We start from the raw sequence: 15,241 nt of genomic DNA, 5'->3' as shown, positions 1-15,241 counted from the left end.
AAGACTGAAGGTTTTCATGGTGAAGAGAGGGGAACAGGGGAAGCAAGTACCACGTTTAATTGTGTAGCAAAAGAACATATAATGCACAAAATGCATCCATGAGTAGATAAGTTTTGTTTTTTGAAAATCTACAGCATTTTGCATATATTCAAAGCTGAGTGTTTATAATTTAGACTTGATGAGTCAAATATTCAACAATCAGTTTAATCAATTATATTTTTCCGAAGGTTGTCTTGGTGTTATTTGAATTGTCTTTATAGACATCTTAAAATTATAATAAATTCCTCACTAGTTTTTTATTTTAATACAATTTTACATTTAGTCCCCTGTATATGCCATATTATTGTAAATAGTATTTCTTTTAAGGCAGTTAATAGTCAATAAATAAAACAAATAAAAATCACTGAGCCTTGTCTTAGTGAAAATATTCTATTTTGAGGAGAACCACATGAAAACTATTTCCAAAGAAAATTATTCATTTTCTTTACGAAATACGTTGCAGATATTGTTTCTGTGTTCTGTATCACTATATATTCTGTTACTGTGTGTAGGAAATTATACATTACAATCATTAATGAAATGCAATGGCATTCTAGAATATTTTAAAAAGTCATGAATGAAAAGGAAATCCATAGCAATACAAAGGAGACAAGAATTAATATTTACAAAAATAATAGCTAATATTTCTAACCAAAATATCATACTACATTCTAACATACCATAATCTACTGAAACGAAATGTAATCCTCACTCTATCCCACACTCCCAACGCACAAAAGTAACTCACTAGAGACTTTTGGGAACTTTTCAAAATAATTCATGGTAACAAAAGTGATCAGTGTATACTATTTGCCTCAAATAAGGTGGTTGATTTTTTTTGATGGAGAAAACTCACATGCCTATTTATTTTGCCAGAATAAAATTGGCCCAGCAAATCAAGCCACTCTGATTTAATTATTTGAGATGCACATCAGTCATTGTGGGACTTGGGTTTTCTTCCTAATTTCGTACTAGCTTCTCCTGGCAAAAGTTGTCACCATCAAAGCTCTATATGGCTAAATGCTTTATTTTCCAAGGGACCACTATTTTCAGCATTAATTGCAACCAGAATGAATAGAATCAATTTTCTTCAAGTCCCATGTTTATATAACTACCATTTCATAGTGTCAATCTTCCTAGGTAAACCAGAAGAAACACGACTAGATGAGCTAATTCTACTTTATTATAAGGCTACAATAAGTCTGAAGGTACAAATCTCCCACCATCAGTTTTAATTTCCTGATCCATTATGGTGAGTCCTTTCTATATTTCTTTTTCCAACTGTTAAGCTACTGGAGGCTTCCCCTTCTCTTCTCTGACTGTGCACTAGACAGCATCTCTTCCTATTGTCCTTCAAGGTCATTTTCACATACGTTACATACTTTGGGCTTTGAAAGTAGGTTTTGTCAGTAGTGATCCCCACAGTTTGGAATTCCTATCCTATGGAGATTTGATCAGTTTCATTCCTCCTGAGCTTTAGGAAAGACTCACTTCTTTCATTGAACACAGAAGGAGGGGATGCTCCAATGGAAATAGAATTCTAACCACAAAATTATATCAATGAATTCATTTTTAAAAAAAGAATAAATTTTGAATTTCTTCTTTTTTATGAATGTATTATTTTATTGGATGGAGAGAACCTACAGACTTTGGTGATTAGATGGGGTACAGATAGGATAGATAGATAGATAGATAGATAGATAGATAGATAGATAGATAGATAGATAGATAGATAGACAGACAGATGATAGATAGCAACAGCACTTAGATTTATATACCACTTTACAGTCAGAAAGTCAGCATATTGCACCTAACAATCTGGGCCCTCATTTTACAGACCTCGGAAGGATGAAAGGCTGAGTCAACCTTGACCCTGGTGAGATTTGAACTGATGAATTGCAGGCAGCCAGCAGGCAGCAGAAGTAACCATTCTAACCACTGGTCCACAGCGGGTAGGTAGGTAGGTAGGTAGATGATAGATAGATAGATAGATAGATAGATAGATAGATAGATAGATAGATAGATAGATAATAGATGATGGATGGATGGAAGGATGGATGATAGAGTTTTAAAGATTCTCTTTTGAAAATCACTTAGCACTATTCATCTTTTAGTCATGCAATAAATCATGCTGTATTAGTTACACTCTATATGACATGAGGTCGTTTAAGAATCAGATCCAAGCAGCTAACTTTCATTAGGCTAAACCTGATTCCTGGGAGATTTACAATAAAGCAGCTCTCCCAATTAAGCAGAGTGAAGCAAAGTAATATTTTACAGTTATGCAGCACCTTTCATCCCAAAACATTTCTGCAAATTAAAGATACATAATAATTAATGCATTTGTGGAAGTGTTTTCATACAAAACAGATACTAGAAAAGGGTGGGGGGATTAAACCATAGCAATATGTCAGATACTGTTCCTAAATTTCACAACATGGATGTGTAAATTTCTAAGTGAGACCATGAAATTCTGTGCTATGTGAACTTAGTAGAAAAAATATTAAATAAGATATAGATTTGTTTTCCTATTTTTTCCAGAACTTCTAATATAAATACAAAATACCTGGGCTGAATATATTTCAAAACTGCATTGTTGGGCCAGTATTTATCTTTAGGACACATATTATGTTCTAGATTCTTTAAATCCATCTTTTCCAACATTGATTTCTCAAATAGTCTTGGTCTACTGATTTCATAATCCCTAATATTTGGTATTGATAGTAATGACTCTCTATGTTCAAAGGACCAAAAATAGGTTTATATCATTTGTGTTGCATCTATTTTGGCTTTAGCATAAGCTAGAATTTACTGTTATATTTGAATTGACATAATGATGGTTCACCTAACTATATACAGCTTTTAAAGCAGTCTGCAAACGAAGATTAAATAATATTTGCAGTTCTAGTGGTAAGAAAAAAGGAAATCTGTTTGAAGATTCAGAACTAATACTAAGAGTTATCGAAAAATGGAATATAACTCGCAGTGATCCATCTCACAGGCTTTGTCAAGTGCAGTTACATTGGTCTATGAGATCTCAGTTTCAGATCTATAGTTCTTGTTGCTTTATTCAGTCTAACATTTCTTGCAAATCATTGAGGTTTTCAGCCAACAAAGCAGCATAATCTGCAGGCAAAAATACACAAACTCTAATGTCCCATTTCCAAGAATACTTCACCCCCCCAAAATTTTATACGTTTATCTGAAAACCTATCAAGGGGATAATATCAAGCATCCCAATCTTATACCCTGTTCAGTATTGAACTATTCACTAAACATACCATTTATTTTTATGGATGAATTATTTCCATCTTGTACCTCTCTCATCAGACTGGCAAATCCTTAGTTGTGCAAAACATTCCATAATTTAAACCTATTCACCTTATGTGATTTGCCGCATTAACAAATGTACAATCAACTTTCTTTTTAATGCTCATATAATTTGTTACAGAATAATAAAATCAAATTCATATTACCAGGAAAGATAATAGATTCCTACTAGAAAATTAGAAATAAGGTTGACATGTGAAGATACATATGAACATATGAAGAATGGTTGCAGGAACTGGGCATGGCTAGTCTAGTGAAGAGAAGTACCAGGGGAGACATGATTGCAGTGTTCCAATATTTGAGGGGCTGCCACAGGGAGGAAGGGGCCAAGCTATTTTCTAAAGCGCCTGTAAAACAGACAAGGAATAATGGATGGAAACTGATCAAGAAGAGATTCAACCTAGAAATAAGGATAAATTTTCTGACAGTGAGAACAATCAACTAATGGAACAGCTTGACTTCAGATGTTGTGGGAGCTTCATCACTGGAAGCTTTCAAGAAGAGACTGGACAGGCATCTGTCAGAAATTGTATAGGGTCCCCTGCTTGAGTAGGGGGTGGGACTAGATGACTTACAGGGTCCCTTCTGACTCTGTTATTCTATTCTATTCTAAATCCAGATAAAGACCAGATGTGATTAAACCAATTATATGTGCTAATCCTCTTCTGGATTCAAAAGAACTCAATGCATAAACATGCAATAAGAATGTAAAAGTCTCTCATTAAAACTGAGAGAAAGGTCCCTAATAGTAAGTGTCTATATTCTGGAAATATACTTTGAAAACTAACTTAAATGTTTTTTTTTTTAGCAAACGTCTATTATTTGATTAATAATGGAATTGCTGGTTGGGGAGAATTACATTCAGAAAGGCGAGATAGAGAGATAGAATCTCAACAGTACAGAAAAATAAAACTTAATGATACAATCTTTACTTTTATTTTTTAACACTTTTGAAACTCAATTTCCCTTAGCATTGATGACTTCAGTCTTTCTGGGGTTGTTGTTGTTTTGCTCAATTTTTAGGGCTAAAGAGATTCAGTCTGACATGCCTGTTTTAACAAGGGCATCACTCAAGTTTGTTTTCCCAGGACAGTTTTTCAGAGGACCAAAACATGGTACATGTAGTCCTCAAGTTACAACAGTTTGTTTAGTGACTGTTCAAACTTACAACAGCACTGAAAAAAGTGACTTATGACCATTTTTCACACTTATGACCATTGCAGCAGCCCCATGGTGATGTGATCAAAATTCAGATGCTTGGCAACTGACTCATATTTATGATGGCTGCAGTGCCCTGGGGTCTTGTGATCACCTTTTGTTGCCTTTGTCAATGGGGAAACCAGATTCACTTAACAACTGTATTACTAATTTAACAACTGCAGGGATTCATTTAACAACTCTGACAAGAAATGTTATAAAGTGGAAATAATCTCAGTTAATAACTTTCTCGCTTATCAACATACATTTTGGGCTCAGTTGTGGTGGTAAGTCGAGGAATATTTGTATTCTGCTGCTCAGACTAGTTTTATTTTAGTGACAGATTTCCACATTCTTACTGCATGTTTATGGATTGGTGTCACAAAAGTTTTTTGCATGACATTCATGGGGGAAACACAACATTTCAGTGTTCGATAATGTGAGATCAGGAGACCCATTTTATTTGATATAACTATTTAATAATTATTAAATGCAGAGATGGTATTCAGCAATTCTGACAGGTTCTGGAGAACCGGTAGCAGAAATTTTGAGTAGTTTGGAGAACCGGTAAATGCCACCTCTGATTGGCCCTGCCCCCATCTATTCATGTCCCCCGAGCCCCAGCTGATCGGCTGGGTCTTCTTTTGTTGCCCTGCACTGGAGAACAGAGCTGGAAAGCAGATTAGTGGGGTGGGGAGGGAATGGGGATTTTACAGTATCCTTCCCCTGGAGTGAGGTGGAAATGGAGATTTTGCAGTATATCCATGCCCACCAAGCCACACCATGCCCCACTCACAGAACTGGTAGTAAAAAAATTTGAATCCCAACACTGTATTCCCACCAATGTATATGCTGGGCAGCATACAACAACATACAAACACAATATAAAACAGTAAGAAAAATTAAAAATTCAACATTGAGAATTAAAACATTAAAAACTTACAAAGAACCAGAAAAAAAAGGATGTCATTGTAAAAGTCTATGGACTTCATCAGATATCAATTTCTAATAATTTGAACAAGGACTTGCTTATCCTTAACAAATCTGTGTTCCAGAAGTTAATGGAAGCAATTGAAAATTACTATAGATCAGCCAAAAAAGTAATTATATAAATTATTTGAAAAACAAAAGTATTGTATGAAATTTAGCATTTTAAAAAATCTCTTTTATCAGCTAACACTGTTAAGTATTGGGAAACACACTGTGAGACAATTAGATAATCAAACTGAACAACAGTCATGGCAAAAAAAATGGATTATAAGCATTTTAAAATGATTAATTAAAGATATTTTTCATTTTTATCTTTCATTCTAGATTACAGAGTGGATACTTAGAATCCTTGTTCAGTCATATGAAAATGCCATATTTTATTTCTGCATACATACATAAATACTGAGAGAGATTGCTAAAGATCCAGATGGTGCCAAAAGAAAATTACTGTTAAAAGGACAATTTTAATTTAATTTGTTCCATTTCCCCATAATCAGTTCAAGAAAACATAAAAGAGTGTTATTTCACTGCACATTTTCCATTCCCAACTCATTATTGATTGCATGTGAAAAATTACATAATCAATTTATTTTTTTCATGTAACTTATTATAACAATTGCAAGAAGAAAGAAGTGGATTCTGGATTACATATTTGGTAGCAAACCAATAGTTATAGGCATTTGCAGTTGTTTAAATATGACCTGGGACAGGCTTATTTGTCCAGTTTTGTACATTTTGGAAATTATCTCAAAGGTGCTTTTTCAAGAGGCAACTGACTTTCTGGTTTTCACTGAAGACATTTCGCTTCTCATCCAAGAAGCTTTTTCAACTCTGGCAGAGCTGAAGAAGCTTTTTGGATGAGAAGCGAAACATCTTCAAAAATACCCCAGGAAGTCCAGTTGTCTCTTGAACAAGTACCTTTGGGACATCCATGACCTGGGAATCTCCATAGAGAATCTCCATAGAGATTCTGGAAATTAATTAATCCTAGGGATGTCATGTGGGAGAAATATTAGATTCATGGAGAATTGAATATATTAATCTGAAATAGAAATTAAACTTAGTTTTTTAAATAACCTCTTCCATCTAATGGAAGTGTATCCCATCCACTTTTTTAAAATACAGTCCCTTGTACATCATTTTAAAGGTTCCAGCTTAGGTCATGATCTTGATATGTATATCAATAGGGATGCTGATATACATATTAAATTATACTCACCATAGTCTGTTGGAAACTTCCTCCATTTTAACTGAGCAGTTAGCTTAAATATAAATATCAGCGGCCAGTTTTGATAATATGGACAGCCACGGATTACTTCTTCTTTGGCCTGCAGTTCATGTTTTGCTATTTCCTAAAGGACAGTTTCAGTATTAGATAGCAGTAAAAGCAGTAATATTGTAAGAAAAAGAACAGATGTGAAGAACAGACAGGTAGGATTCCTAGAATGAATGGAAGGAATCAATGAAATAATATCATTCTAATCTATATATTAATGTATATTGATTAGAATGAAATTATTTAGATTTAGTTGAATTAGAAAAGTAGCTGTGTAAAACTGTATTTAGATACATCCATTGATTATTGGGTAACATAAGCCAGTCTGCCATGATTCATTGAAACATATAGACAGATATAATCCTACCTTCATTCAAATGCATTAGTTTACAAGTCCCAAAATCCCCATCAAACTACTTAGGAATTCTGGAAGTTGAAGTTCACATGGGAATGGAGCAGCATTTTAATGGTCATAATACTTAGGTAGTACTTGGACTCAGAATGATGCAATGGTATAGCTGACATGAATGTTGGTTTCACAAAGAAGTATGTGGAGGGAATGCATCTATTAGAACAGAAATAAATTGTAACTGGTTTGATATTTCCAGGTCCACATCCAAACAGAGGCTTCTGCAATGTCAATCAAAGGGCAATTGCTCCAATTTAATACAAATGCAGTTGGGTATGTTAATAAGGCAATGGAAATGCAAATAATAGTGTGAATTTAAAAATTTAGTCAGTGCTTATTGAGTCTGAGATAGTAAGAGGACAATAGTGTATTGTGAAGCAATGATTTTAGCAAGATTATCGGCAACCATTGCTAGTTCATTCAGAGGTGAAACCCATTCAAAAGGGGCTTAACTTAAGTACCATCATATCCTCCAAACTCCTTCAACTAGCCCCAAGTCAAATTTACCTATTGGGGTATGTAAGAGACACTAGAAGACCACAAAAGAATAAAGTCTAGAATACTACCTACCCATGTTTTCCCCAAAAATAAGTACCTATTATATATATATATATTTGCCACCAAAAAAAAGGCACCAGGTCTTATTTTGGGGGGAGGTCATCCACTGACTCACCTCACTTGCATGCATGGCCCTGGCCTCCTTTTTGCTGTCAGAGGCCTTCAAGAACTTCTTCTTTTGCAGCTGGCAAGGCTTTCCTAAAGGTCTCTGCAGCCAATAACAGAGCTCCGGATAGATCCAGAGCTCTGTTATCAGCTGCAGAGGCCTTCAGGAAAGCCTTGCTGGACTTGCTGGCTGCAGAAGAAATGGGCTGGCAAAGAAGGTGTTGAGGTGTGTGAGGCCTGGCTGCAACTGTCCGAAGGCAAGTTGTAGGGCAGCTCTACCCCACCCCCATCCCCACCCTAGCTTAATTTTTACCTGTGCACCCTGGAGTGGGAGGGATCTTAATTAGGGATTATTTGGGGGGATAGGGCTTATATTTGGTGCACATGTAAAAATCCAGTTTGGACTTACTTTTAGGGTAGATCATATTTTCGGGGAAACACAGTACATATCTGGAGTTACCAAGTTGGAAAATCTGTCCCTTATTAATTAATTTGGGCCATTGATAAATGTTGGAAAGTATGGAGATATCAGAGTATGTCCTCAGCATCATTGCTGAAGAATCTACTCCAATCTTTTCAACTCCCCTCATCAGATATGTTTGGGAAAAGTAGATGTGTTGGTGATTAAAGCTCTGGAATAAGTAAGGGGAGAAGACACTGATTGAATTGGTTTCTTTAAATTAATGAAGCCTCTCTTGGAACTGAAAATGAATAAGCTCATTTATGCTGTGCGTTTTTAAAATGAGGCTCAGGGAAGCTTCCCCTTTACCAGTTCAATCAGGATTCTTTGGGTGAAAGTAATTGACTCTTTATCCAGCCTTTTTTCTAGTGGACAGGAGCCTGGAAAGTATGATAAAAGAATGTTTTAATTTTCACCACCTTATCAGTCATTCAAACATGTTCATTAGGGGGCTACTTCCTACAATACTTAGCATCCAATTTCTGACTACCCAGAATAGGAATGTAGCATCTATTGTCTAGGATCTGCTCATATCTCTCTTGGGGAATTTAAGTACTTCATAAAATAATAATAAAAAAAACTGAATATAATATTTTAAATATACGAAGATGCATTTTAAATTTAAGGAGTTTATAACAGCTTCGTTGTTGTTTTTTAATTGCTTTTTCTTTTTTTGACTCTCTCTCTCTCCTTGCCTGTGGCTGGAAAAAAAAAATAAAGGAGAAAATTGAGTGCCCAGCTGTTGCATTGTGCTTTGTTTCATGGGTTACATTCAGGATTTTATTCAAAGGGGGAAATACAAACAAGTTTAAGCAGATAAGTAACTATCAGAAGCCATAGCATTCTGGACATTGGCAAAATGCTATAGGGCCTGTGCTGAAAACACTCGGAACAGAAGATCAGCAAGAATTGGAGATCCACAGGTTCTTCATTCTTATGCAAAATGCTTACCTCTTTTACCCTTAAGTAAGTAATGGATGGAATTTTGATAAAATCACAGTTTTCTTCCGTAAGAACACTAAGTACACCATGTTTCATCTTTGAAGGGAGTGGTACCAAAGTCCCAAAACAGCACCCTACACCAAGCTTCCAAAATAATTAAAAATAAATAATAGAAATTAATATTTAATATTCCTTTATGTTTTACACAATTATAAAAATATACATCAGTATTATATACTCTATTTTATCAATTCTGCAACTTGTTGCAGGCAAAACAATAATATATACCCTGGATGTTTACCCTTGTGATGACAGCTGATATTTTTAATAGTTGTATAAAATCACTGAAATGTTCCACAATAGTGATAAAATGGCTTGAACAAAATCAAGTCAGCACTTTGCAGGGAGTGGGGTTTAGTCATTGCTGCCCCTGGAATTTCCCTCCTGAAAACAATATAACACATCAGGAATGGATCTACAACTCGCTGTGGGCAACCCACCACAGCAATCTCACTGTGGCCAACTCATTAGGGAAGACAACTTGCCACGGATAATTCCACATGGGATAATTAAACACAATAAATATTATCCGCCACTGTTTCTTTGACATTGTTTCCATTGACAAAAATTTATCATGTTGAGTTATCCCACTAGAATTGTCTGCAGCAAATTGTCCTGCAGCAAATTGTCCTGCAGCAAATTGTCCTGCAGCAAGTTGGCCGCAGTGAGATGGCTGTGGAGAAATGGTTGAGAAAAGTTGGCTATAGTGAGTTGTCCCATTCCATCAGGGACTGCTTAATAAAAGATGGTCCTGTCCATCCTATCTGGACTTTTAAAGGTAACCTATTTAAGGGCCTACTCTGATAAAGGAAAGAACAATGAAGGCAGCCATGTCCTATAGTTGCTCCCTTGTTACAGGACACACTGTTCCTAAATGCATAAAGTACTTCTTTCCTTCTTATTTCAGAAAACCCTGGAAATGGTGTATAGTACAATCTACACTGTCTGTAAGTGGAGAAGTATATAAATGCTGTGAAATAAATAAATATTAAGCAAACTGATTATCATTAGGCCATAAGTTAATGTTCTCAGGCTCCCTGAAGCTAATTCCAGATGGATGTAGCTATAAACACCATTTGAAGAATGGAGTAGAAAATTGCTTTCTTGCTTTGGTCCATCTCAGTTGTAAATATATCCTTACTAGAAGAAAGAAACTAAACCCACAGAACAACTCAGGCTAGTTTTTATTCTCCATCCCCAATTAGAAATGTATTCTTGAATAGTGACCTTTCTCAGAGAAGATTGCAGACATGCTTTTATAGCCATATTCTCTACAGTCCAATCACTTTCAAAACAAGAAGAAACAAAAATTCAAATTTTGCTGTTGCTTAGAATGTCAAATTCATTTAAAGCTGAATCATATCTCTAATATTTTTGTATAGAGTATGTTCTTTTCTAATACTGAATTAATTTTCAGATTTTTCTTCTTTTACCTGTGTTTAACTGGTTTACAGTGTTTATTTTCTGCATCATTCTCATTCTGCATATTATAAAGATGCAGACCCTGCCATTTAACTAAAATAGATTATATTGACTTCAAATACTTTAACTATTTGCCTATATGCCCATTTATTAACAAATTGATTATTTGTTATTTATTTATTAACAAATACAAGAAAAGGCTCTTTGCATAAGTTGGATGCATGCATGTGGATGATAGGTTGTAGCAATGTATCAAAAACAGTCTGTCTCAAGGGATCTAAAGATGTATAATTGAACCACATACTGAAATGAACTAATGCCATACACCCTCAAAGAATCAAAAATCATTGCTAATAAGAATCAAAAAAGTTCAGTGGACAGGACAGTTGACTTTGAAATTTGCATGATCAAGATTATAAAGCTGACAAATGAAGTTGTTTTATATAAAATCCTTCAACTACAACCAGAACTTATATTGATTAGTGAGCATAATAAATAGGTTGAAGTTAACTTGCATTGGGTTAAGATTCTGATATTTATTGAATTTATGCCCCGAATGAAAATAAAGCAATATTCAACTTATGGACAGACTGATGGATTTTCTTATGAAAAATGGTATCTAATGGAAGATTAGAATAGAGCGATCTCTCCACAAGTAAGCAGAACTTCTGAGAAAAATATTAATTTCACAAGATTTACACAAGTTTTTAGCTTGCTTTGATGGACAATTTCAAGCTTGTTGATGCATGGATACATAAAATGGCATGAATGTACTTACTTTTCTGATCATATAAATTTTCTTAATTAATTAAGAAAACATCTTTTCAGATAATAACCCAATTTGTTTAATCTTTAAGGAAAACCCAGTTATTTTAGATAGAGGTTGAATGAAACACTGTTACTGAAGGAAGCAATATTGGAGGACTATAAAAGAAACTTAAATAGGTTTTTATGGAAATAATCTTAAGATACAAATGTAAGAATGATTTGGAACACAAGCAAAACTTTCATGAGAGCTTACTTTATACAACATAAAAGTGAATTCAAAAAGAAGAGGTAAGAACATACAAGCTATATTGATTGAGAAAAAAAGAAGAATAAAAGAAGGCAAATGTTTTTCAACAAATTAAGCTTGGGGACAGTTATCAATTTTAACACTAAGATAATCCATTATGCAAAACAAAAGATTTAAGTTTGCAAATAAACCAATTTTCATAATTTGTCATTCAAATTATGAAGATAATATTGAAACTACAGGAGGGAGATACTGTAATAACAGACAATATATGCATGCAAAAATTACTTCATAAATTTTATCCCATTTTATACAAAGGAGAAAAAATTTCCATGCAGAAAATAGATGAATATTTAAAGAAACAAAATTTGTTGAAGATCACAGAGAAACAGAAACAGATTATGAATGGACTCATAACAATAAAGGAAGATTGTAAAGTTATACAAAAAGACTAAAACAGTGATAAATATCTGGTCCATATTGCCTGGACCAGATGGATTATTGGCTTCTTACTATAAATACTTTGTGGATTAACTTTTACAACCTTTACAAAATATGATGAATTCCACCTTACAAAAGGAAAGATGTCAGAAAGGGGAGGGGGCAAGGCTAATATAACATTAATACTTAAAGAGGGGCAAGATTTGACTTCAACAAGAAATGATATAAATTGATATCATTATTAAATAATAATTATAAGTTGTTTATAATGATTGTGGCTGAAAGGTGAAAGGTTCAAAATAATTTTGAAAGAATTTATCCATGAGATATCAATGGGAGTTTTTACCTAAAAAACAGTTAAGGAATAATATTATAAATGGGTTAGCCATTTGGGAATATTTGAAGCAACTTAATGAAAACCAAGTCACATTGATTTTCTTAGAGACAAAGAAGGCCTTTGACAATTTGAACTTGGTCTTTCCTTTTAAAGTTTTGGAAGATATTAATTTTTGAGAGAATGCTACTAGGTGGGTAAGATCAAAATAGTCTTCAATAAATGGTCTTAGTGTAGCTTTATTGTCAATTTTTCAAGGACATATTAAATGGTGCAATTAAAAACAAGATATTTAATTGTTGTTAGTGCCACAGTATTTTTTTTTCTTCTCTTTAGTCATGTCTAATTTTCAGAAAATGCCTGGATAAGTCCCTGCAGTTTTCTTGGCAAGATTATTCAGAGGTCATTTGCCATTGTATCCTTCCTAGGACTGAGAGAAAGTCACTGGCTCAAGGTCATCCAAATGACTTTGAGCCTAAAATGGGATTAGAGCTCATGATCTCCTGGATTCTAGTCTCAATTACTACACCAAGCTAGCTCTTAATGGCAGAATTAATGTAGCAAAATATTGCAAAACTAAATTACAATTATTTTTCAATCAGTAGTATTCATAATGTCTTATAGAAAGGTGGATTTGCTTTACAGTTACAATAGATGCACCCTAGAATGCTCAGAAATACATTTTTTATGACTTCCAGTTTGATGTTGCAGTGGAATCAGACACAAAAAGCACATCTCTGCAAACCCACACCAAAGCCTCCTTGTTGGAGGGCCCCCCAGGAGGCTAAAGTCACCCTGTAGGATGACAAATAAAGGAGAAGCACCCTGCAAGTTGCAGAGAGCAGCAGCTCTCCAGCTGGACCCAGGGATTCCCTCCCATCCAATGATGAAGAGGAGAGGCAGCCATTATGGCTGCCGTGAAGCTGAGGCAACCAAAGAAACAAAGAAAGTGCTGGAGCAATGTAGAAGAACATTGATTGGAACTGGAGGAGGTGAGTCTATTTTTTTTTTACTTAGAACTTAACCCCAAAGAAAATAAACCCCAGAAAAGAGGCTCTTTGAAATTCTTGTCAAAGTAGCAATTAATTACAGAGAAAAAAAATTATAGACTGGAAGGGGGGAAAGGAATTAAAGGAAGAATGCTAAATCCTTAAAATACAGAAAGATTGGGTCTTTAAATTTTATTGGTAATATTTTGGTAAAGCATTTTAAAATGCTGGAACCCCTTGTTTGAATACTATTTGTAAAAACAGAAATAAAGGTTTGTCATTTGTGCAACGTTGAAATCTTAGCTGATGGCGCCATCTATTGGTGAATGGAATATTTACTAAACTCCTACAACCTTGGGAAGTAGTGATAAGACAAGGATAAAGAAGTGGATCTATATAACACCTGGGGGTCTGCTGTGCTATTTATTGTGCTGTATGTTTACTTTATGGCTTCTGGAGATTTAATTGTGAGAGCATGAAAGACATTTAAAGCAAGTGATTTTCAAATATTAGGATCTATGACTGAATTTACAGAATGGATTTAAGGAGACATTTGGAAATCTTCCTGGATCATTAAAATGAAACTAACTAATTGTGGGATACAAAGAATTATAACTATTGCATTCCCCTTCCGAGCAACACCAGGACTGAACACATGGTTTATAAGCTGGCTTTTGGAGGCTACAGACAATTGAGACTTGACAGTGGCAGACTGCTGACAGGCTATTGAGCAATATTTGGACCCATTAAAAGACAAGATGTTGCAACAGGATGGGATGACTGGATTTCAAAAAGAAATAGTGTTGATGCTTCAAAGTATTTATAATACGTTGACAAAGAATCACAGAGAGATAAAAGACTTAATGCATGACATTGTGTGGAAATCAGTAAATGTTCAACAAGGGACAACAAATAAAAATCAGGAAACACAGGAAATAATAGAATGACCAGAAGAAAAAAAACAACAAGATAAAGCAACAAGAAGAACAAGAAAAGAAAGACAATAAAGACTTATGAACCAAATCAGGGATAATATAGATTAAGAAATCAAAAAATGGGAATGGATAGAAAAAGACATTTTAAGGAGAAGATAGGGGCTTGGGCAGACACCCCACCACCACCACCCCCGAAGAGATGGCAGTAAAAGATAGTAGAAATGCAAGAAATATTTGGGTTAAATAGGAAAGATATAGATAGAGACAAAGACCCAAGGGAGAGCTTGGGAGGCAAGCCAAAAAATAAATTGTAGTACTGATGTGAACAAAAGATGATGGTTAGAAAGGGAATGTTGTTTAATATAAGACTGGTTTTGTTGAAAGCTAGAATAGAAGTAGAAATAAGATAAAGGGGGAATATTATTATATAATATACTAAAAGTAATAGTTAGAGGTAAAGATTAGATGTTGGAAGATTGTACCATTATGAATGTCTAAATAATATTGTGACTGTTATTAGAATGGCACACCAAACAGTGGTGGGATTCAATTTTTTTTTAAACTACTGGTTCTGTGGGTGTGGCTTGGTGGGTGTGGCAGGAGAAGGATACTGTAAAATCTCCAGCTAGAGGTAGTATTTGCCGGTTCTCCAAACTACTCAAAATTTTCTCTACCAGTTCTCTAGAACTGGTCAGAACCTGCTGAATACCACCTCTGGCACCAAAACACTGAACAACTA

At 34.6% G+C, this 15,241-nt stretch overlaps 1 protein-coding gene and 1 long non-coding RNA gene across 2 annotated transcripts in view; one reads left to right on the top strand and one right to left on the bottom strand.

Moving 5' to 3' along the window:
- Positions 1–15,241, top strand: part of LOC148126425 (uncharacterized) — a 402,020-nt gene that overhangs the window by 201,072 nt on the left and 185,707 nt on the right. The gene's annotated exons all lie outside the window — the stretch shown is intronic.
- Positions 1–15,241, bottom strand: part of CNBD1 (cyclic nucleotide binding domain containing 1) — a 112,432-nt gene that overhangs the window by 37,133 nt on the left and 60,058 nt on the right. The window contains exons 4-5 of the mRNA XM_087931482.1: positions 9,316–9,450; positions 6,776–6,908 (exon numbers count right to left, since the gene is read on the bottom strand). Coding sequence (XP_087787608.1) covers positions 6,776–6,908; positions 9,316–9,450 — 268 coding nt within the window. The remainder of the gene's footprint in view (positions 1–6,775; positions 6,909–9,315; positions 9,451–15,241) is intronic.

This window comes from Pseudonaja textilis, chromosome 3 (assembly GCF_049901715.1).
Source record: "Pseudonaja textilis isolate UNSWEBS1 chromosome 3, rPseTex1.2, whole genome shotgun sequence".
Lineage (NCBI taxonomy): Eukaryota > Metazoa > Chordata > Lepidosauria > Squamata > Elapidae > Pseudonaja > Pseudonaja textilis.
This window is presented reverse-complemented; position numbering and strand designations above follow the sequence as displayed.